Source organism: Trachurus trachurus, assembly GCF_905171665.1.
Source record: "Trachurus trachurus genome assembly, chromosome: 7".
NCBI classification, from domain to species: Eukaryota; Metazoa; Chordata; class Actinopteri; order Carangiformes; family Carangidae; genus Trachurus; species Trachurus trachurus.
In genome coordinates, this window is record NC_139901.1 from 15,889,060 (window position 1) to 15,914,522 (window position 25,463).

The 25,463-nt window shown below is 43.2% G+C and overlaps 1 protein-coding gene across 1 annotated transcript in view; it reads right to left on the reverse strand.

Moving 5' to 3' along the window:
- The window catches only part of prdm16 (PR domain containing 16), a gene marked incomplete at its 3' end in the record, with an annotated part of 172,804 nt that extends 168,612 nt beyond the window's left edge, over positions 1-4,192 (reverse strand). Inside the window, exon 1 of the mRNA XM_083975148.1 lies at positions 4,088-4,192. Coding sequence (XP_083831274.1) covers positions 4,088-4,124 — 37 coding nt within the window. The 5' untranslated portion in view covers positions 4,125-4,192. The remainder of the gene's footprint in view (positions 1-4,087) is intronic.
- Between the last annotated feature and the right edge of the window lie 21,271 nt (positions 4,193-25,463).

Consider the following 25,463-nt stretch of genomic DNA (forward strand, 5'->3'; position numbering starts at 1 on the left):
TCAACCAGAATTATTAACAATGGCTTGGTGGCACTGCACAGTCATCATCAATCTACATCAATTAACTACAGCACAAAAATGTCTTCTAAAGAGACCTCGACCAGGTTTCTAGGAATTTCAGTGGTGTTCATGCTTCCTGATGCTCTCATTTCAAAATAAAAGCGACTAAAACTGAAATTTACAGTTTCATAAAGGCATAAAAATCAGCCAGTGGACTGCGGTCACTACTGTACGTTACATTTCCCTTTCGTTTGATGATCCTATCATTTTTATGTTCGGGCTCTAATCTGTGAACATGAAGGACCACTATCTGACACACATTACAGCTGCATAGCACTTATACATGGGAGCCTGCACGAGACCCTGAGCGTTTAGCCAGAAGTTCAACATAGCTACCATTGTTGGTTTTAAAGTGTTATGGGTTGGGTTTTATTACTTCTGTCAAAACATCAGAAGCTGTTGAGCCAGGCCAAGTTCATGACTGGGAGTCCATCTAATAAGGGCCTTTAACACAGAGATCAATAGAATATCTGGCAAATGGTGTATGTAGGCCAAAAACAGGAGAGAGTCAGAGGAGGGTGCATGAGAGGAAAATTGTCATAAATTGTGTTCATTTGTGCAGAGTGGATGGTGTGAGGGTGGAGGTGGGAGTAGTTGTGGTGGTAGTTTAATTCAGTGCAAAATCAGCACACAAAAAAAACTGAAAAAATTGAGAAAGGAACTGGTCGTAAAAAAAAAACAAAAAAAAAAACACGTGGCGCTACCTTTCATTTTATTGACTTGATAAGGCAGACGGCAACAGTAACATAACAGGTTTAAAAAAAAATCAATCTCGTGTGTTAAATTGCGGTTTGAATCAGAGTGGATTTAACTCCCACCAGTTTCTCCGCACGCACGTGTGGAAAGCTCTCACATCTTTCTATAGGAATTACATTTCTTTAGTTTTCTTTAGGGGAGTGTTTTTTTGTGGTGCAGGAGAAAGCGCGTGTGTGTGTGTGTGTGTGTGTGTCACCTGTGGGCTCCGGTGAAAAATAGCTACCGGGTAAAAAAAAAAAAAAAAAAAAATCTACACTCTCACAACCGGAAGTCTTAATTGATCTAAAGCCAATTTAAAGCTGCACATGGGCCGAGCAGAACAGAACCCCCACCCCACACACACACACACACACACACACACACACAGACTCACATACTAATGCATCGTCAATGCAAAAAGCCATTTCACTGTGGCTTTGCTGCAATGATCTCTGCTACACTGCGTGTGTCCATTCCCATATCACAGCCGTTATCTTGGATAAACTGCATGTGATATTAGGGCTCGCGCGAGCCAAAGGATTTCTTCATTTATTTAAAAAAAAAAAATAGAATAAAAAAATCTGAGAAAATATTTCACATTGTAAATTAATATGACACCAGTCATATTAAAATGTATTGTAATGAGAATCAGTGCGATGCGCAGCCTTTAATCTGAATTAAATTGTTCACCTAATAATAAATTCAAAAACAAAAAATATAAACATGTAAGGAACAGGGCGAGGATACTGATATTTCTTTAAAATAATGATCATAATTATGATAATAATATTAAAGCCCACTTATGACTTGTGAAGGCGATATCACATTATCATCCAAACACGCTGACACTCACTTAATCGTGACCCTACAGCCTTGGCCTGTGTAAATAAACCAGTGAAACTGCATGGACTAATCAATGCGAGCCCCTATTAAAACCCAAGCGTTAGTAGTGAGCGCTGTGGAGTCACAGGTTTCTACAGTGTCATGGTCTTAACGTGCAGTCCATGTGTGCACGTCTGCCGTGTGCAGGGCCCGGGCCTGCACATGGAAGTTAAAAATAAAATGATAAAGCAGCTGCTTGGATATTACTTTGGGCCTACTGTACACAGCTACAGGCCAGAGCAGGCTGTTTTGCCTAAGCGGCAGAAAAAGGAGGAAAAGCGAGAGTAGAATATATTCCCACGCGTTGTATTCAAAAGTTGTGGGCCTGCATGTTTTGAATGTTAAGATATTTTTCATGCCTGCTATGTTTTTTTTGCTCTCTCTCTCTTTCTCTCTCCCTCCCTCTCTCCCCCCCTCTCTCTCCCACCGCTGCAACACAACAGATCTGAGGCCTCTGGGCTGCAGAGACTTCCAGTGGTCCGATGTGGAGAGTGCCACAAAGCCAGGTATTTGTGTTCATTAGCACCCGGATCAACAGACTATCAAGGCTGTTTAGAGATCAAGACCAAGTGCAATTACTGGCGAGAAGCGGGATCCTCGACATGTTTAAGTATTTTCACAAAGTAGCCCAATTAGCGTTTTTTTTTGTTTTGTTTTTTTGCTTTTCGTCTCTTTTCATTAGTTTTTCTTTCCCTTTCTTTCTTTGTTTTAAACTTGATCCCTGTGAACCAAACACACAGAGCATGCAAGAGTAACAACAAAAACATGACTGCAAAAAAATAAAATAAAAAAAACACAAAACCATTAAAACTATAAACTGTGTTTATTATTGTGTACATTGTTATCATTTATCTGAAGACATGAGCGCTAAATATGTAATAATAATCCCATCTCGAGGAGGAGGAGGTAGTATTTTTAAAAACGCATTAGGAGGTCTATGGTAATTTGAAATAAACACGTTTCAGATTGGGTTGGAATTCTGTACATGAATATTTATTTATCTGAATGATCTGAAATATAAATGTTAATAATTTAATGTCCAATGCTAAAATCCAGGTTCATGTTGAATGAGGGAGGCCAGTGGCTTTGGCAAAGTTACAAGGTTTTTAAAGGCCTGTAAACATGGACTGAAGCTCAGCAACAAAACTTTTAATAACTCCTGAAAACAACACAGACGCTTCCCTGTGTGTCAGCTCTGCATCTATACACAACAACCACCAATCGAAACTCGCTGTTTATAAAATAGAACAACAACACAAAAGGAAATGCAAACAGAGCCACGTGAATGTTATGTTGTTGGCCGTCTTACAAGTGAGTTGTGAATTTAAAATAATAATAAAAAAGGGAGATTGACCAACATGAGTGTCCGTAGAAAACAAAGTGCATTCGTGCAGGACTTAAAAAAAAAAGAGACGCTGGAAATGAAGGCGATTCATAAATCAGCCCACCAACAATAAACAAATGTCAAACAATAAACATGCTCCTTTTCCAACAACAAAGTGCTCACGATCACAAAACTGAATACATGAATTTTCCGTATGACGCGAGCAAGCAGTCCACTGAGCAGCAGCAGCAGTAGTTGTAGTAGTATGGGCGCTTTCTTGCACAAGACGCATTATTGATTGGCATTCCCTGGAGGAGGAACCAGTCTGCAGCAGTTCGAGGGCCCTGGGACTGAGCTAAGTTGCCGTATAGAGCGATATCTTATGCGGTGAAAGCAGCATCGGGCTACAGAGGGTGGGAGAAAAAAAATCTGCATTAAAATATTTGCTCTTTCTGTCTAAATTCACTTCTTGGCGTCTCCGCGCGCAGGCGAGAGAAAGAGTGCGCTCAGCTCGCCTCGGTGTGAGCTGTGCAGCAGCAGCAGCAGCAGAGCAGTGCCACAGCGCCCACTATTTCAAAAGCCGGGAATATTATTTCACAAGACTTGGAAGTGGCTCTAAAAAAAAAAGAAAAAGTTACTATCCATTTCGACAACTTTCTTGGTAACTTTCTAGGGGAAACGAAATCTTCCGCCTCACACTGAACCTCCGACAAAACCGAAAAGAGCTAATGAACGAGATGGAGCTCAAATGTTGGGACGGTAGTGTTTCTCTCTTTTACAGCAGTTGAGAGCAGCGAAAGCACCAGCGGCGTTTCTCATCACACATGAAACTTTCTGACACGGGGAGAACCAAACGAAGCCAAAGACCGCAGCATGCAGGCAGGGGAAACGAGGCTGCGCCGCCGGAGCGGGACTCACTTTCAGCAGCAACAACAAAAAAAGTTATCTCTGGACAAAGAGTCGCCCCCTCCTCTGTTTTTTTTAAGGATATGACAAATGACAAGGACACACAGTGGACATCTACAGACCCGGGGATTGAGAAGCCGGCGGCTGAAAGCGATAAGAAGGGTGAAAAAGAAGACCTACTTTTGGCCAGTTTTCTCGCCCTCGCCTTGGATCTCATCTTGTCGGCTTGTAGATTCCTCTCGTCGTCCTCCGTGAGCCCAGAAGCAGCAACAACACTATCTTCATCTCACCAGCATTGTCAGTTTGGACACCTTCGCACATGCGCACAGGCCATTCAATCTGACACCCTCGCCGGGGCCAAAAAACTTTCCAATGTATTCATCATCATCACTTTTTTGTCCTATCGTCTCCCCTTTAGATCACTTATCTCTTCCCCTCCTCCTCTTCCTCCTCCTCCTGCTCTCTCCTCACAATCTCACCTTCCCTCCCTCCCCCCTTACCATCGTCCCCCCTCCTCACCCCCCCCACCACACACACACACACGCACACAACCCACCCCACCCGCCCCATTCAGCTCCTGCCAGCACCTTCTTGGATTTTTTTGCCCTTTAAACAGCGACAACTTGGTTTTCTCCAACCGGCGGTGGACACCGAGGTATGGTGAGGTCAAGGTCCTATTATAACAATGAATTCATTATTATTATTTTTTATTATTAGGCCTACTGGTATTGTTGTTATTAATATTACCATTATTAACAATAATATTTTTTTTTATCATGCGTATTTGTCTTAATGTTACCACGAGATTTGTGAATTTGCACATTAACACGGACTATGTATTTAAGCTGTTGGTGCGACCTTATCATGTGTTGTGCCAAAAAGCGCTCGAATTGCAGAGGCTATTTTTAACTTCATTAATTCACATGCAGGCGTAAATAGGTGCAAGGCTCATTTGGAAGTTGTACTTTACAGGGTGTTTTGTGTGTGTGTGTGTGTGTGTGTGTGTGTGTGTGTGTGTGTGTGTGTGTGTGTGTGTGTGTGTGTGTGTGTGTGTGTGTGTGTGTGTAACCGTGTTGCCCTCAGGACAGGCAGCGGCCAGCAGCTGTTTGACACATGCACGGAGCCTCCACCAGCGCCGCACCGGGGAGAAGTTCACATGTGTAACAGTCGTATTCGCAGCACTTGTTTCTTGGAGAAATGTTTGTGTCTCACTGTTAGCGCGTAAAGTTGAGCTCAGATCACTGAGGTGGAGAGGAGAGGAGAGGCTGCAGACTTTGTCTTTGAGAGTCTGACCTGCACCTGTTTGTTTGTTTGCTGCAGGGAGGAGGAGACCGTGCATCCAGCAGTCTGATGCAGGCTGGAGGACTACAAGGTAATTTTTAAAATTTCTATTTATCAAATATATATTCATTCAAATATATGATTGTGCAACACTATTTTAATATATCATAACATCTATGTAAAGATTAACGTTGTAATTTGTTTATGTAGCCTTGTTTATGTATTTATAGCATATAGGAGAATTGGGACCTTCTAGGCCTATACGATCTATACATTTTGCTGCAACAATTCAGCGTGATTTCTAATTTTCTAATAGGCTATATTTGGATAGATATGGCAATTATTATTAATAATACAATATTATATTATTATTATTATCATTATTATTAAACGATATATTGATACATAAAATACATGTTTGTATATTTATATACATATATACCCAAATATAATTTTGGTTATTTATTTATTTATGTATGTATTTTAGTCGAAAGATAACATAGGCCTATAAAGACGAGTCAAAGAGGCTTATATGGTTTTGTTTATTTATATATACACATGTTTTAAAGAGGAGCTGAACAAAGTCCAGTTAGACTGATGGAGGCAGGCTGCTCGTCATATTCAGGTGGTGCCTGGGCCTTCAGCCTTCTTGTCATATGGGAATAGTTTCTGTCTAGTTTGGCTGAATAAAGGCGGCTCTATGTTGGAGCCTATTAAAGATCGGTGGTGATGGAGCAACTGCAGTCTGCTGGGAGGAGCGGCATCAATTCTCCGCACACCAATCACACCGCACTTTTTATGAGATAGGCCTACTTCCCATAACAATCCATGCGTAGAGAATTATTATTGACCTAAGACACTAATAATAATAATAATAATAACAATAACAATAACAATAATAATAATAATAATAATAATAATAATAATAATAATAATAATAACAATAATAATAATAGTGATGATAACAATAATGTTAATAAAACACATGGGGCCTGCCTGACCTGTCATTGGTTTTCTGCTTTGATGCTTTGAGTCGCAGCTTGTTGCTCATTATAATGCACATTAACTACCTACTGATTTGAATAAAGGCTCGAGTTCATCAAACACGTCTCCAGACTATATTGGACACAAATTGCCGTGGGATGTTTTCCCATGAGTTGAAGTAAAATGAATGACGTGATCATTAATCAATAATAATCAGCAGTAATCAGCATATATTATCTGTATATTAGGGAGTTGGTCTTGGCATCATGAGGCCGGGAGTTTTTTTTTTTTTTTTTTTTTAAACAGAGTTCACGGAAGCGCGTGAACCAGGCTGGGTATGTTTTCATAGGCTACCTATTGGGAGTGTGAAGTGTCAGAAGGTGGTCACCTTATTAAACAGCCTACCTATGACTTTTTTTCTGTGTAACCCCGTGTAAAAGAAAACATCCTTTCATATCATATTCGATTCAAATGGAGACTCGACACGCGCTCCACTGCCCTGCACGACGCAACGACACACTAGCAATACGAAGGAAACAGGTAGGCTGAATAAACAAATTATGCGGTGTGCAAAGATATTATTTTTATTTATTTATTTTATTCCTTTGTGTCTGAAGGGAGCTTGAGCGTGGCCACAAACTATCAATAATCGATTGGTCTTATCGATAGCAAGTCCTTCCACCAGCTGCAGTGAGAAGAAAAATGGAAAAAAAAAAAAAAAAAAAAAAAAAAAAAAGGCATTCAGCAGAACTCTGTCGACATGATTTTCATCAGCCGGTTCAGGCCCGTGAATGCCTCCTGCACATCGGGTTGGACAGATGCTTTCACACGGTGCAACACCTTTTTTAAAGCAGCAATTAACTGTGGTTATGCTCGCAGAGGAGGGAAAAAAGTGCTGCTCCCCGACACTGGCCCGTTGGGGGAATACTTTTCTGCGTCATTTAAACACCGACCTTTAACGGGTTGTGGACACGTGGAATGGCTGCGCAGGAAAACCTGCCTTTTTTTTTTTTTTTTTTTTTTGCTTTCCAGAGATGTGGCTTTTTTTTTCTTTCTTTCTTTCTTTCTTTCTTTTGTCCTACCGCTTGCGGAGCGCAGGAAGGCTGCACTGTTCTCCTCAGTCCCCCCGGAAGAGAGAACCGCGCCGCGCTGCGCTGCAGACCCGCTGCTCAGACATCTGCACTGGATCCCTCTGTTTTAATGACGAGTCTCATTAAGATGCAATCTAAAATCTACTGAAATTGTAAACAAACAAAATAAAACAAAATAATGTTAAATAAAAAGCAAAGAACTGGGCGACAATTATTTTTATTAACTAGCCATAAGTCTTTTAACCTGCAGCGCGTTTTAAAGGACACGCGCCACCTCTGCAGCAGCTGATCTGGACACTTTATAGGCTACAATAAAGCCAGTGTAGTCTATATGTCTGCACACTGCATTGTTTGCATGTCCACACATTGTCGGCTCAATATAGTACCTCACATGTCCCTCATATTCACCGGGGCCTATTTATGTGTAGTCTAATTGTTTAGCTGGTCATACAAAGTAAAAGGACACAATTTGCGTCAAGTTTCTTAATCTCATAATGATGAGGTGATTACTACGCCCTGGCCGCTTTTTCTCCCCAGATAACAAACTGACCCTTGATGGAGGGCATTTCATAGCCTGCACCAGGCTGCACGGGCCAAACACCAGAAGTCATTCACAAAAGTGTAGGCTAATGCTGATGCATCTGAAAACATACAGGTTTGGGGGGAGGAAGGGAGGGAGGGAGGGAGTGGAGAGCGGGGGTGTACAGAAGTTTGTAACACTGTGGACTGGTGTGGTCAGACTGCGGTGACTGTACCCCCCACCTTCCTCACACACACACACACACACACACACACACACACACACACACACACACACACACACACACACACACACACACACACACACACACACACACACACAGGCTGCTGAAACCCAAGCTTTATCCACGGTGGAAAGGGCTCCGGGTCTGTGGATTAGACGCTGGGCGCAGATAACATCAGCGCACATTAGATATGTGAAATGGAGCACCTCGCGGTCCGGCCTGCGGATGACGCGGGCCAGGGGACATCAAAAAGCCGCGGCGCCCCCTTTTTTTTGCCCGCGCTGTGAGCATTGTAAATTTGCTAACTGTAATTCTGCCACAGTCGATGTAATGGGAGCGTAAACATGGTAACTAGCTGCGGCGGGGTGCTGCGACTTGCAGTGTGTGTGTAGGATAGGCACGCGCTTGTGCACGCGCACGCACGCACACACACACACACACATCCTTCACTGTAGGCGTAGGCGTAACGTGACAAGGGAGACGATGACCCACGCGGCTGTGTTACAAGAAAATGATGAACACAACAACAATCACCTGCACTACACACACACACACTACACTGACTGATCGATACGTACATATTCTCCACCAACACAGCAGCTAATCAATTACCCCCCCCCCCCCCCTCCCCTCCTCTTTTCTGAAGTATGAGTTTGGAGTGGCTCTCCGCAGGCCGCTCCCTCCTCTCCTCTAATGAAGTCCCCAGAAGCGGTCACAGTGATGTTGCCTTGGTAATTATTGGCCATTAATTGGGTTCAGGACCTTGTGCGTCTATGGGAAATGAGAAATCTGACCGCTAATCCAAGACGTTTCTTTGGGGCCTTTTGCAAGTGTTGTTAACATGCTGTCAGAGACAGACGGGCGCTGCGCCACAGCTACTGATAGCGGGGATATGACTGGGTTAGAGGGCAGAGACTGTACACACACAGTCTCTCTCTCTCACACACATACACACACTTAAACACACTGCTGCCTGCAACCGTGTCTAACTGGCAGTTCACATCTGGAGAGCTATAAAAAAGAAAGAAAGAAGCTAAAATAGCTACATAATGTTTCAAATATGTGCGTGTGTCTCGAGTGTGGGTTGGTGGTTGACCAGACAGATTGGTGGTTTTGAAATAAGTCGATTAAAAATGTTAAATAAATAAATAAATAAATAAAAGAGGCATTAGCCTAATTAAATAAAAAATACACCCAAAAAAACAAGATGTCTTGTACATATTATAGGCTACATTAATCCTCATTAAAAACACCTTGATCCTCATGCAACATAAAACTGTTAAAAATTCCTTTGTGTGAGTGTTTCATTGTGTGTGAGTTCACCTGTCACTTCAGCTCAAACACTGCTGACTCACTGCTATCGACGAGGCCAAAACACAACTCAATAAATGTATTTAATCTTTCTTTTTTTTCGTTTTTCCCCTCTGAGTGATCTCTCTGACCTCATTTATTCTCACCGAAATCTTCTAGCTACTTTTACATAGGCTATAAGAAATCAGTATCTAATGATGAAAATCACAGGATATCCGTGATCATATTTAATTGCAAAATAAATATGAATATTACTTTTACGAATAACAACAGGTTTGATCCTAAGAAAATACATATTAGCTACTTAAAAAAAATATTTTGGCTGCACGCAACAAATGAAAGCAGGGCTGGCGGTCAGCTTGCGAAAATGTAAATAAGAAATATGCTAAATGTGACTGGATCCGAGAGGACTTCGAGTCTACCTCCGAAAAAATCGGCAAAGCATCCCGGACCGCCTCCCATCCCATCATCATTAATGTTGTTGCTTTTAATTAATCGCTCGTTAATGTCGCCATCCATTTCCCCGCAGATCAGAGGAGCGAGGAGCCGACAACCTCGCCAAACAAATGCACATTAAAATATCGCCGGGAGGCTTGAGTGAAAATTACCCCGATGTAGAAATGACCTTAATATGATGTAATCAATCAAGCTGTCTGCTGGGACACTGGGAATCACAATGTTAATCTTTTAGTTTGAAGCGGAGGGGGAAAATAGTCTGTCATATTTTACAACTCAGCCAAAGAGCACACAGCTTTATGCAAGTTCACTGACATATATACAGAGACATACAGCAACAGTATGAGCTGTATACTGCTAGGACTAACAGAGTATGTATTAATGCATTTTATGTTACAGGCCTAGAGGCCTTTGGGCCTGTGTTACAGTTTTATGTGTTTGTAAATGTTATCTAATATAAAAAAAAAGCATAGCATGTGTGAAGACTATTTATTCTAATATTATAAAATCTATAAGTGAAATAACAAAATTGATTCCACAATAAAATAAAATAAACAGGTTGATTCAAATAAAGAAATTAATAAAAACATTTGATTGTGTTTCATTAAAAAAAAAAAATGCAGTGCAGTCAGAAAGTGGTCAAACTGTGTGTAAAAGATGCCAGGCTGAGGTTTGTGTTTGAGGTTTGTGTTAAATAGGTAAAATACATGAACTGGGAAAAACCAGAGAAGAAAGGGCTGGCATCAGAGAAATACAGGCTGCTATGGACAGCTATTTCCCTCTGCTCAACTTGCCCGGTGAGAGCCACTATGCAGAATGAGTGCAGAAGGTACCCAACACGGGTGCAGAAGTATTAGCACTAAGAACATACACACAACTTGGCAGGTTACAAGAGGCTCATGTGGGCAGCATCAAGTGCTGAGGCCCGGGCATGTTATCATTAACAACTGTGGACAGATAGAACAGGCCCAAGCCCACAAGTGTCCATTTCACACCAGGCTGGCATGGCGGCGGGTTAGGGACTCCAGAGAGCCGCCTGCCACCCCTCAGCAGCCCTTTGAAGCACACACACCAGCTTCTGGGATTTCTGGTTCTCATCTTTGAAACAAACCCCCTTGAAGGTCCAACCTGAGAGTTCTGCTCTCACCTCCTGCAAAGATCTGATCTGGGATTTTGTTCTCATCATAGCAGCTTCAATGACCCCATCTCACTGCTAGGGCTTTGATAACACAGTGGGGCTGAGGGAAACGTGTAATCACAAGGTACAATGGCCAAACAAAGTTTACTGTGTCCCGCACTATATCATATACAGTACAGACAATGCCTCAGGCAAAGGAAGTGACACATACATTGGCTAACTAAATTATTATTGTTTATTATTAACTAACTCCTGTTGTTATCATTAATATTATTATAACTAATGATATGATGGACAAATTAATACATACATATATATTCAGATGTATAGCCTATATGCAATTATGTGTACTGAACTACATCACTGGGTTAGTCTTTCAATTCAAGTGTTGCAGTCACTACAGTAGTAGAAAACATATTGATTTAATAAGTCACAGATTTACAAGACATGCGCAAACCACAAAGCCAATTTACTAAAAATAGATGGATTTAAATCCAAAAAGTTGATTCCTTTTCAGATTCTGTGAAAAGAAAATCCTTCTTCAGGAACATGGGGCATATATAACGGCTCCAGATCCCACAGCCTCCATCTGAGCACTGAAACTGCCCTGGTGTATTATAATACTGTATGGAGGGGGAGTGATGTCACTGCAGCCAGCTATAGAGGGGCCCCCCAACACAACACAACACACACATACATAGCCACAGCCGTAAAAATGCTTAGCAGGAGGGATGAGAAAGGCTCTTGTGTTCAAGTATTTTCTCCTCTTATGGCTATGAAGCAAAATCAATGCTAATGTGCAGTGTAGACTACGGTATACTGCAGTTTTCATGTCATATGTAATGACGTGCTTTCAATTTGCTTGAATACACAATTCATTTTGCTGCAGAGTTTCCATCTCTTACCCAAATCTAAAAGTCTTGTTGGTGTTGTTAAAAAAAGATCTGCTTTTTCAGTTACACGTTTCTATAGCCAAGGCACACACACCCTCAATCCAAGGGGCACCCGGAGGGATTTCAGAAAAATCTCCCCAAAAAAAAACTCTTCTTGATACACATCCACATAGTTTAACACTCCTCATCATGTACACACACACACCAATCCAGAGCTGTGCTACTAAGTGCCGCCGTGCATTGTACTCCGTGGCAAACATTTTCAAGTTAGCCTCTTTTCCCCACAGGAGCGGATGACTTCCCATCACGAGGAAAAAATAACTTAGGCCAAGCTACACACTTACACTGTAAGCCTGACATCACATAGGAAACAAACCATAAAACACCAAACACTCTACAACCCAACAAAGGCCAATAAAGGTTTCAACAACTAAAGCACAAACACTGCAAGTAGCAAACAAACCCGGCAGCTCTCCTGCACCGTTTCCATTTCCATAGAGATTATTTTTCTCATTCTCCCTTCAGACTCCTGTAGCCTGGCAGTGACCGGCAACATTATTTATTTGTTTGTTGTGCTGCTGCACGGTGTATATGTGTGTCCGCAGTGAGAAAGCAAATGTGTGCTGCCGGACTGACAGGATGATTAATAGGAGCTAAAGCCAAGGGTGTCGGTGGGGGGGTTGATGGTGGATGGAGGTGGAGGTGGAGGTGGGGGGCGGGGTGGGACTTCGGCAACACATCAAAAAAACGGCAGCACTTCCCGGGGTTTTGCTGCCACTTCCTCTGTAGGACCTCCCCAACTCCAACTCCCCCCCCTAAAAAATTCTCCTCCACCTCTGCACGTGAACCCTGGGCTGGATCGATGGGGATTCACACAGAAGAATTAATGAGGAAATTCTTTAACACACCTATACAGTCTGCAGGAGGAAAGAAGAAGAGACACATGCGGGGGAATTACAATGCACATGTTGTTTGTTGAGGGGACACAACAACGAGTCCTGAGGTGACAGACAGTTTTCACCCATAACCTGTCTGATGCTGACACTCTGGACATGTTTCACTTGTGACAGCTCAAGCAGTTGAAAGCAAGCCGAGAGAGTCGTAAGCGTGGAAGAAGGGTGACGCGGGGACAAGTGATGTAGTTGTGGTGAAAGGAGGAGGTCGTCTACTTGAGTGACTTTCCCCGAACTTGAGCAAAAAGCTGGAGAGGAAAATGGCAAAGGAGGCAAACAGAAGTAAAAAAAAAAAAAAGCTCGAGCTGGAGGTGAGGTTTGTTTCCCTGAGTGGAAGCATAAGCTCAGACACATTTTCTTTTCCCGATGAAGACGAAGGGATGAAACGATGATCCCTGTTCATTAAACACTTGCCATCGTGTGAGAAAACAACCACAACAGCAGCAGACGTGGGTGTCTGAGGGTACGGTGCAACCAGTCAGCCTGTCTCCTCCACAGACGGAGGGAAGCGTTGAAAGACTGCCCTCCTGTGTCAGATGCACAAACACATGTTGCACAATAGACTTGCACTCAGCTCGTCTCTTTCCCTCTCTCTCTAGTTATTGACAGGGCCTCCTTTCATAGGAATCGCTTCCGGCCAGTCAGAGCAACATATTACACCATCACTGGGGTCACTGCATCAGGATGTATATTGAAGATAAACATTTGTGTGTTTTTTTTTTTTTTTACTAATTTGTGCACAGGCATATGTATTTATACAATACCAATACCTTTGTATTGACTGCATGAATTAAGAGCACCTATATAAACCCCGCTTCCTGTGCACGTTCCTTGCACTACCTCATGATGAGAGAGAAAGAGAGGAACAAACACTGGATTTTAACAGGTTGTCATCCTCCACTCTTTCTCTTTTCCAAGGGGAGCCGGCTGCCAAATCCCTGAGCATGCTTAACAATTCCATTACCGCCGTGCAGAACACCCACACTACTCTTTTGAAGCCAGGGCATTTTAGCGGAGAAGAGTTTATTGACTTCAAATTGTTACCACTTGGGCCTTCTCCTCTCATTTCAAGGGGGAAAAAAAAGAAAAGAAAACAATGAACCTACATGTCAAAGTTCAGCATGTGTAGCTCCCAAATGAATTTTAAGTGATGTTTGTTCAGATGAGGTCAGAAAAGCACAAAGAGTGACAGCTGCTCAGCATGGCGCCGGCGCACAAACGTTAGCCCGCACACACAAATACTGATTGCTCATCACTGGAAGGATTTTATTCGGAAGTGTGGTTTCTGTTAACATCCAATGGCTTGTTTTACAGCGGAGCTCATCTGTGGACCAAATGTGTCACATAGCGAGATGGGAAAGATTCTGTCTTTCTGGCAATACTAATAAAGTGTGACAGACGATTGGATTCGCAATCTGCCCTGTCCTCGCTTGCCATTTTCATAAGCCCATATATGTCACGCAGTGACATTTGCCATGTGGTAAAACTGGACAAGTTGCCACTCTATTTTGGGGATTTTTTCCCCCTCCGTCATCATGTCACACATATGCTGAAAATAATGTTTTGTTGTGACCCATTCAATGTAACCTTTGAAGTTGTCAGTTGGAACAAGGCTACTGTGGGACACTTATAGCCTGTCAGCTGCTGAGACTTCAGTGTGTGTAGAAGACTGGGCTTACACACACCTGTAGGCCTGGGGTCATGGTGGCACCTCTCAACTTTTCCTCTGGGATCCTCTACTCTGCTGTATGTGTGTGTGTGCGTGTGTGCGTGTGTGCGTGCGCTCCTGTAACTCTAAGGAATTACCTACATGGATGTAAACAAAACTTAATCTCCAGAATCCCTCTACAATAACATGGTTTTTTTTCTGAACTATAATGGTCACTCTCTGGTCTTTATTGCCAAATGTGTTTTTATTTAACTAAAAGTCAGCAAACTGCAAAACTTAGTTTTATCACTGGATCACTGGCTCCTCAGTGTTCCCACCATCAGCCACCACATCACAGAGTTGTGATTTCAGTGACTGATTTACAATAATTGCTTGTTCATGTGATGATGTCATCTTACAGTTCAGCTACAGTCGACTTTCCAGTGCCAGTGAGGAGGAAATGAAGTGACCATGGTTAATACCAGCTGACGTCTTTGTGTTACTTAAAAAAGTAAATGGATTTCTGGTTTCCTGCAGTGTTCAACAATTCCTGATTGTCCAAAAATTGGCTGTTCTTTAAATGCTGTGAGGTGATATTGCACTCTGACATGCTGAGCAAAATAACAAAAAATGTGTTCATCCTGATAAAACTTGGAAAACAAACTACTCTGTCAATTGTTGCCCTGCAGAAAAAAAAGAATAAAATCAACTTTGTTACTACAGGGATTCTGACGTCGGAGGCAGTGTTTGTGGCACGAAAGGAAGGGAAGAGTTTATTTGCTGAAGGCTCAAAATCCATTTTGGAAAGTAGGATTAGCTCTGGTTTATCATACAATATCTATGGAATATAGATGACTCAGTCTCTAATTATGAAGACATGTTTTTTCCCTCAGTTTGGAACCTACGTATAATGGAAAATACTCAATCAAATACAGACATGGAAAAAATGCTTGACTGTATACTGGGCATATATACATGTACAGGTACAGTACATGTGTGTGTGTACATGGCCAGAGACAGATGCAATGCCATAGTCATTCACGCAGCAATATACCATTGCGCTGGTACATGTAGCCTGACATTGGCAATGAGCTGCTGTCTGCTCCCAGCAGTTTGGTCCTGCTCTGCGTTTCCTGGCTGCCTGGCAGGGCAGGGAAACTCAGGACCGTCGTCTCCAGTACACAAACCAAAAGGGTGCAATCAGACACATTGTTCCATTATGTGCTGAGGATTTGATAAAGACAGGAGAGATGGTGGAGAAGGGAGGAGGGGGGGGCACACAATATAGGAATAAATATGCATGTATGGCTGGGGGGTTGCTGGGGTGGGGAACTCTTTGCCACTGGGTGAGCTTATCCAGAGGATCTGTTCTGCTTCAAGAGAAGGAGAGAGAGGTCTGATAGGAACAGAGTGTGCCACACACTTGCGCTGAGACACACACAAGCCAGGACTTTGTCAGCCTTACCTACCGCTGAGTGTGTGAGCAACCCCGCTCCAAAATCAGAGCTCCAATAACAAACTCTACTGACTCTTCTGATTGGTCGTGACGAATGCTCTCTGCTCACTGCGCTCTTGCAATGTCTGCCAAAAAGAGGTCTGATGCCCCATCACCTTTATTTCATGTCTGAAATAAAGTGCGCATGACAGTGTGTGATTATGTGTGTACATTAGGGCTACTTTTTTCACATCAGCATGTGTACAGTATATGCATTAGCTGCAAGTAAAGCTTGTGTGAAGCATGTAGAGTGAACGAAGGTAACACCGAGACAGCAAAAGAAACAAAACAGCGGTGTAAGAAAGTAAACCTTAGAGAAAATTAGGTCCAACCATTATTCAAGCTGTTTTGCCTTGGATTTAATTAAAATGTACTTTGTCTTTTATCAGAGAGTGGGCAGGGGGTTGTGGCGGACTTGCCCTTTATTCTGTCCACCACCTTTTTTTAGTGAGGAAAGTCAGTGGGTGCCAAATGGCAAAGCCTGCCGGATCATTATTTGAGTGCCAAAACGGCGGGAGAGGAAAAGGCAGCAGAAAGCCAGTCATTAAAATTCCTACCACCTTGTTGACTGCATCTCCACAACCAGCTTTCATTTCCCTCCCAGGACTTGGAGGCGAGGGATGGCGAGGGAGCACAGCTTGGCTAAAGACAAGAGAGGCAAAGCTAAAAAACGGACGCGGAAGAGACGTCCTGCAAAAAAAAAAAGCTCTAGATGCTAAGATCTATCGAAACAGTAAAACAATGCTGATCTCAGATTGGTCGAATATCAGAGAAACCTTCTCAGGGACGCTAGCCCGGCTCTTGCAGACGCTTGACATAATGTTTACAATTTGAACAACACAGAAACAAGTCTCATGACCTGGTTCACACAAAATGTTTAAATTCTCTGAAGAAAAAAGCAAAGAAACCAGTTTCTAACATTAACTGCCTCTGAATGTCCACCGCAGATAAGAAATAAGTGGCCGCATGAAAAAGGACACAGTCGCAGACGGACATGTCAGCTCTCTTTAGCATTTTCTTTTTCTCTTTGTTTAAGCTGAGACGAGGACCACACAGAGAGCAGCGGGCAGATAGTCACTGTGTATCAGGGGACCAGTTGGCGCAGAAGAGGATTTGTGCAGTGGACCTTGAAGGCTCTCGGGGGTCTGGTGGTGGCCCTCAGTATTGGTGACAGTGTCTAGGTCATGAGCCACCGAGGGGAAAGGGAGAGACCATATGCCTCAACGGTTGACTGGCCGGTGGGATTTACAGTACACAGAGGTAAAAGTGTTGAGGAATTTCACCTCTAGACGTAAATACATCAGTCACATTAATATCCTGACCTGCACGTCACCAAATCGATGCTTCGCGCACTGCCGATCATCAGCAAGAATTCATGGGAGTGGGTTGTCGTGTGGCTCAGTGGGTAGAGCAGGCGCCCCATATACAGAGGCTATGGTCCTCGCCGCAGTGGCCCCGGTTCGATTCCACCGGAGGCGCTTTGCTGCATGTCACCCCCCCCTCTGCCCCTGTCTCTCTACTCTCTCTCTCGATTAAAGGCCTAAGAAGCCCGAAAAAATATACTTAAAGGAACTTGGGGCAGGATCAAGAAAAAAGAGTCAATTCAAGTGACACGACGGCCGTTGCCATAACTGCAGCCAACAGCCGAGCCGACGCGGGAGCATGAACTCTTCACAGCCGTGCAGCTGATGCCGTGACACTGTTATTTCTTTACTTGCTGTTCACGTGACTGTTCACTGCAAGGCCTCCGCGCATGCCTCCAAGGAATGACGTTGGTAGGCTACAATTGCGAACAGCATCATGTCAAGTGACGAAGTAAGTAAACTAACAATGTTTATTTTCGTGTAACTTTAGTATAATATTTATACTTTTGACTGGATTTTGTATGGTGCTGGTTCGTTTGCTGGCCGTAGCAGAATCCATTACTATCCAAACACTAGTTTGGGCCCACCGCGCTTGTCTTCTTCCGGTATCCAAGTCGAAAGCCGCCGAGGAAGCGCATTCAGTGTCATACGTCACATCCACAGGACTGTGCAGGAAATTGAATTTGAATTTATTTATTCAGGATAGCCCCTTGAGATGAATCATCTCATTTTCGAGGGGGTCCTTCCGCAAAATGATACAATAATATAAGTCAAGTAAAGAAAAAAGAAATACAGTGAAACACATTACAGGACTTATACATACACACACACACACAAACACAGACAAGGCTCTCCTAACCCCAGCTAATCCACAAACAGCCAGATATCAGTTTAGTAGTCAACTTAGTGATATCTGTGCTTACAAATGGGGACGAAAAAAAAAAAAAAATTAAAAAAATGAGAGAGTCACAAAAAAATACAGTTTATACGATAAAAATCTAAAAATCTAAGAAGTAACAGCCTGTTCAAAGCAACGGAGAGATACGTGGGTAGGCTCATTCTTTTTGGTCTTGAAAGCTTCATCACCCATTAGCATTAAAAAACTTAAAATGCATGTTTATTTTTTAAGAAATCCTGCCCCAAGTTCCTTTAAAAAAAGACAGAAGAGTACGGATAAGGATAAACACAACACAAACACGTGTGTGTTGGAGGGATGGGTCTGGTCTAGATTACCTGCTAATGGACAGGTCGACGGCTGTCACTGAAGGATGTGCTGATGGGCAGCCGGTGACGCACTGCTCCCACCCGTTGCCATCATCAGCTGCCCCTCCCTCCTCTTCCTCCCCCTCCCCGACCTCAGCCCTCCTCTGCGCCCCACGATGCGCTGCGGTAGGTCAGGTACGTGGTGACACCGAGCTAAAAGGAGAGGAAGAGGGAGAGAGGCAGCGGGCACACGGGGGTGAAAGGGGAGACTGTTATTATCACCATTGTTTCACGCTTGCTGACCCCCTCCCCACCCTCCCATCCACCCAATTGTTGACTGCTCAAATGTCCTGTCTTTTCAGCACACCTGAGCTCTCCCCTCACTCTCCTAACCCCCCAACACTATCCTCCTCTCTCTCCAATCTCAGTCCTGCAAATCCCTCCTCGCGCCCACACATCTCCTCCTCTCCCCATTTGCTCCTCTCCTGTTTCTTCCTTTCCTCTCAGTGGGCTCACACTGAGCGTGGAGGGTTAGGGGGAGGAGGCGTGGAGGGGGGTAAAAGAGGGTGAGAGTGGTGGAAAAAGAGACAGAGGGAGAAGGAGGGAGATCGGCAGGCCTCTGGCTGTAAGGGAGAGTGCACCTGGATGGGCAGGCTTCCTGGACACACTGTGAGGGGCTATTGTCCTGCATGTCAGCAGCCCCTCTCTTTTAATGGGGCCCGTATATCATCGTTCTGATTATGGCAGATGACTGGGACTTTGGGAAGGAGGGGCGGAGATGGTAGATCTGGGGGAGACATACATGTGTGTGTGAGAGTGAGAAAGAGAAATAAAGAGAGCGCGTATTGGAGAGGGAGGTGGGATGAAGGCGAGGTTTGGGGACAGGGGCTTAAAAACGCAGGGACCCCCAAATCCCCCATCGACTGAAATCCTAGCACTTAACCCCAGCTATGGCATTGTATGCTGCCGTGGGGATTTTTTCCTTTTTTTTTTTTTTTCGTGGCCGTCATTCTTTTTAATGGACTCTCTCGCTCCATCTACTCCTCCCTCTCTCCATTCACCCTGTGGATTCTTTAGCTGAGAACCTTTTTTTCCTTTTGGTTTATGACTTGTTTTCTTTTCAGAGGTAGGAGGAAGGGAAGTGAAGGCCAGTCACCTGTCCTCTCCGCCCCGTACACCCTCTCAGACCGGGGACTGCTAAGAGGCTGCACAAAAGGAAAGAAGCATGGAGACTGCTGCAATGAGCCGTCCTTTTCAGGATAGATAGATTTTTGCAACCAAGATGTCAGTGAATGACAAGTGGGTGCTGTTCTACACACTGACCTTATAAAAGTTGAGCCTATTAACCTTCGGAAAAAATCTGGTGTGGAAATAACCATCCCCTAAAACATCCCTGACACAAAACACGTGTAGAAAACATTCACATTTGAACTACTAAATTCAGATTGATTAAGCTCTAACTATTTACTCTCAGGAAATATTATAAAACATTCTCAGTTTTGTTGCACTCATCATAGCTTGACATACTGCTCCCCTCTGTCATGAGGTACTAATTGCAGTGCAACTCTCAGTCTTTATATAGTTAAATCTAAATATCTGGATCTCAACAAAAAAAACATTGTAGGCATTGTTTTAAATGTATTGGGTTTTTTTTATAGGACACAATTCCTACAGCTAAGGGATTTAAATAACTTATGCATCCATAAGTGTTGTAGTAGCCTATGTGACTTGTGGAGGATGAATCTAACAGCAGATCAAAGACTGAAGTGTTCACGTTGTGGGTGACTGAGGAAGAGAGAGAGAGAGAGTCATTCATTTCACGGGTACAAATGGCAGCTAATTGAGTAGGTGTTGTAAGAGCTTGTCTGGATACCTTTCAAATGAGTAAAGGGTCATTTCCCCCATAATTAACTACCTATGTTGGGGATTTTGTATAGTGTGTATGTGAGTGTGTGAGTGTGTGTGTGTGTGTGTGTGTGTGTGTGTGTGTGTGTGTGTGTGTGTGTGTGTGTGTGTGTGTGTGTGTGTGTGTGTGTGTGTGTGTGTGTGTGTGAGTAGATGGGGTGTTGAGGTCGCACATATCTGGAAACATAAAGTGTGTGTGTGAGAGAGAGAGAAACAAAGGGACAGAGTTAAGCCATTCTTAATTAGGTTTCATTCCATTCATCTGATGTTTTTCAGATGCTCTCTGAATCTGAAAAAATAACACTTATTTAAACTGGCACAAAAAAAACAAACAAAAACAGTGATGTTTACTGACCACAGACAAGTAGAGGGTTTGTTCACATTTATTGCTACATCAGAGCTAGTTTGTGTGTGTGCGCGCATATGTGACTAAATGTGTGTCCCTGTGCATGTGTGCCCATTTCCCAGAGCTGATTACGCGACAGCAGCCATACATCACAGTGTGGTGACCTGTGGTGCTGAATCTGGAACAAATATTTACACAATTACCACTCCTGGACTGAAGCAAGACCTCTGCTTTCATCATTAAAAAAAAAAGGAAAAATGTTTTAACTACATCATAGTATTAAACAGTAAGAAAACCAAATTCATTGCTATTTTAGATTAGCTGAAGGTCCAACATTAACTGAAAACATTCTGTTTTGAGGCTTTAAGCTGGAAAAGTTGTGTACAAGTTGAGTGCTGTCCTTTGAAGCTGCAGTCGGGATGACATTTCACTGAGCACAGTCTCCTTAAGAGGAGCCTGAAGTTCATCATTTTTCTGCACAGACGAAACCTTATTCAATCTCTGTACATTTCTTTAAATACAGCACTGCGGCTAACTGGTCACCTGCAGTAGATCATATATTCTTTCTTATTTTTCCAAGAAGAAACATGAGGTGGTAGATTTACAGGGTGTGAGTGCATGTCAGAGTACTTCCTATTTGGATGGAGGTAGCTGTGGAGAGGGCAGAAAGAAACCTATAATCCCTCTATGCTGCTTGAATAGAGTCATTCTGAAAACAGTGAGTCAGTGTCCGCTCGCTGCTTGGTGCGTCAGATGAGAAGCAGTTAATGTGTCAGTAATTGGACAAGCCGTATATTTTGGGAAAAGCCCTTTATAAAAATATCCACCCACAGACCCGGTGAGTGTGTGGTGCGCAGGCAAGACCTCCTTGCAACCCTGAAGAGCAAACAAACAAACAAAACAGAAAAGAGAAGATGGTGAAGGCTGAAAAGAGGAGGCAGAAAAAAAAAAGAGGTGTAGCGGCTGAGTTCCTCTGGCGTGTCTGGCTGGCAGCTCTCGGGGGATTGGCGGGATTAAGTGAGAGCTGTGGATGACATCACGGGTAAGGACGGCCGTTTGACTCGTAAACTGCCCCTTGGTTTGTGCATCTACAGGCCGGGTGCCAGAGCCAGGGTGTGGACGAGGGGTGGGAGGGGGGGTTGGGGGGCGGGCGAGGGGGATCATTAGTGAGGTTTTATTGGAGCACTGGGGAGGAACCGCTGGTACATGGGTGCAGACGCACAGGAAAACAGGATTCAGACGGGCTGTGTAGTGCAGCGATTTGATTGCTCCCAGACCCTCGCTGCACACTGTGCGTGCGTGCCTGCATGTGTGTGTGTGATGGAGACACAGAGAGCAGATTGAGTGTTCGATACATGATTGATCCACATTTTGCCGAAGTCAGTGAGTGCGGAAGAGACTCCGCACTTGTACTCGCGTTTGAGGTTCACAGGCATAAGCAAGTCCAGTATGTGTGTTTGCAAGGATTTGTTGGCACGTGTGTATAATTGTCTTTTAATACATGCTCATGCGTGTGTTTGTGTGTGTGTGTGTGTGTTTGTGTGCACGCACGCGTGTGTCCTCGTGATGGAAACCAGAGATATCCTATAACCATGGGGGCCTGATCTGTGAGTGGGCTGTCCAATGACGTTTGCTCCGAGTTCTCATAAAACGCACAAGGCAAAAGCCAGAATTCCTTTTTCACCGCCTCCCCTCCCCCCTTCACTCCTCCTCCTCCTCCTCCCTCGCCTCCTTCTCTCCTTATGCACGTATAAAAGAAGACAGCAGGGGTATCCAGAACTGGGCTGATACAAATCCCACTCAGTCACCTCCAGATGGGATGGCTGCCTTTTACATCGAGAGCTCAGCAGTAGCCCGTCCTGACTCATTGTTTCACTCCATATAAAATGAAATCAACCACATCTTCTGGGGGCGGCTAAACACCAGCTACCTTTTCCAGTTACGCTGGAAGAGATCACCTCAGAGTGATCTGTGACTGTATCTTCTGTGGAGAGTCGTCGTCGCGCTGAAACAGCTCGTAACGACCCGCGCGGTGTTCGGTACATGGAGCAGGGCTATAGCAGACAGTGGTTTGACACACTCTTTAAGATTAGCTGTGTGTGTGTGTGTGTGTGTGTGTGTGTCTCGTCACTGACAGCCCGGGAGGAAAAGGCCAGAGGAGTCGTATCCTCCACATCACGCCACAGCTAGGAAATGAGCCATTCATTCTGACCGCTGCTGTCGTGCCGTCTGACCTCGCAGGGCTGGAGGACCCACTGTGGTCTCATAAAAAATGCCAGTCATGAAATAGTCGAGGGGGTGAGACACTCTTGAGCTATTAATGGTGATATTGGATGAGATTTCAGTAGGTGTCAGGGTGCAAGACTTGATGCAGCCAAGATCTAGGATTGTGTATCACAAATGATAGATATGCTGAGCATTGTGAAAGCGTCACATCATGAGCTGAAGTTATGAATTCAATCATTACTGCGCCTGCGTCAGCCTTTTATTTACACTAATGCCCATTTAACATAAACGTCCTGGCAAAAAGAACAGAGGTGGCCTTTAAAATTAACCCTAATGGTGCTATTAGTTCACTTTCTCAAAGTCTGCAGTCAAACAAAGCATGACCCACACACAGTCTCAAAGCACTAAATATACTTGTTATCAATTGAGGGAAAGGCATTATTACCTATTAGCTGTTTTAATGGTGCAAACAGGGGCGCACAAAGTAAATACTGAGGTTTACGACTTCCCGTACTCGAGAACAGCATATGTTTGATTGTGGTTGCTAATGTTAAACTAATTAGCGGGGTCTGAGCTGTGCAGAACATTGATGTTCACTCAGTTGTGACTAAATACTGGTTAAGTGTGAGCAAAGAAGGAGCATCCATGCTCAATAATGGCCTTAAAAACACATCTCCATATTTTTTGTATTTTTCTCCACTGGCTTACACAGTTAAATCAATTAAACAGGAAGTAGGATGAGGTTTTCTTAGATTTTTTTTTTTTTTTTTTGCTCTATTGTGGATAAATGTGTTTTGCATACAACATTAAAAAGAGGCTTATCTTGAGTAACATTTCTGAAGGATAAATTTAGCCAGTAATTTCCCTGTAGAGATAAAGAAATAACATAACATTTAGAAAGCCATTAGTTGCTGTAATTTTTTGAACATTATAGCTATGCTGCCCAGCTTTGCACCAAAAAATAAATGAATGTGAATAATGCATCATGTTTAAGCACATTTCAAGTAATTTTACTACTGAATGATTTGTCACCATTTGGAAAAACACTTACTGTTAGGTTGACCTGGGACAGATTGTGGATTTAATTTCTTAAATTTTGAATTTTCAAAATATAAGGCAACAGCCTGAGAAAATGTGAGAAAACTGTCACATAAAACTGGTACAAAAATGTGTTAAATCAAAGTCTGATTATCATCTGGCTAAAAAAGAAGAATGAATTATCGTTAGATATTTGCCCCTGTATGCCTATCAAGGATTTTTATTGTGGTTCTTCATATAATTTTGGTCATAAGAGGCCTGTCCAGAATCATGTTTCCATACACAGATAGAGTCCTCTAACACAAACAAGTGATCTTTTTGGGGGGTCTCAAAGGAGAGGAGCAATGTTCCTGGGTCCGGTCAAGATATTTGACGTTATCTTAAAAAGCAGCACAGAGTCAATTCCTCAACTGGACTGGATTGTCTCAAGAAGAGAGTAGAGACACAGCGGCAGCAGTGATGTTAAATATACAAATATAAAAAGGGATGGCCATAAAACAAAATCAACTTCACTCTATTTTATTTTTGCTCTTTGACTCCACTGACTGACATATTCCCAAAGGATCTCCGCAATGACAACCTACAGGAAAATCAGGTCCTTAGGGGGGAATTTTATTGGGGACCAAGTGCACGTGTGTGTGTACAGTGTACAGTATTAGCCTGGTGCCCTGAAGGAATGACAGAGAAACAGAGCTGGCATTTATTCATAGGCTTGTTTCCACCAACCAGGAAAGAAAATTAAAAAAAAAAAAAAAAAAAAAAAATCAACACCATTTCCAAAACACTCCACTCAGCAGAAAAAGTGACTGAATGATATATCAGCTGACCCCCATCAAACTCACGCACACACACACACACCTCATTGTTGACCCCCCACCATCCTCTTAATCCCATAAATGTTTTTACAACTTTGTATGTCACTGAGAGCTGGACACTGAGATGTTTACATTAGGCTAGCTGTGCTAGCTAGCGGCACTGAACAGGGCATGGTCATCTATCAAAATGAAAGTGTTCTCATAAACATACTAATTAGACTCTGCTTTATAGTTATTTAGCCCACAGGTCGTTAACTTAGTGTAAACCAACATATTAACCTCTGATTAGGCTGCGCTAATGCTGTGTCATCACTGCGCCACATTTATCATAGCACTCAACATACCGTTTGACACAGGGTCAGTCACCTGTAGCAGCAATGAACTGCTCATTAATCACAATAATTATTTTTACAATTACAATTACCAAATTTACAATTAAGGTGGCAAGGCAGCTCAAAATGTTGGATGGTAAAAATAAAATGGTAGAACTTCCTTTGGAGGTAGTGAACCGACTGTGTGCAGGGTGTTGGATGCATTTACAGGATATAATATATGTAGATGTGACTGCCTTAAAAATACTTCATTGTATGCAGTCACTTTAAATTTTCTAACATTGATTGTACACAATGGTAGCCTCATTGCTGT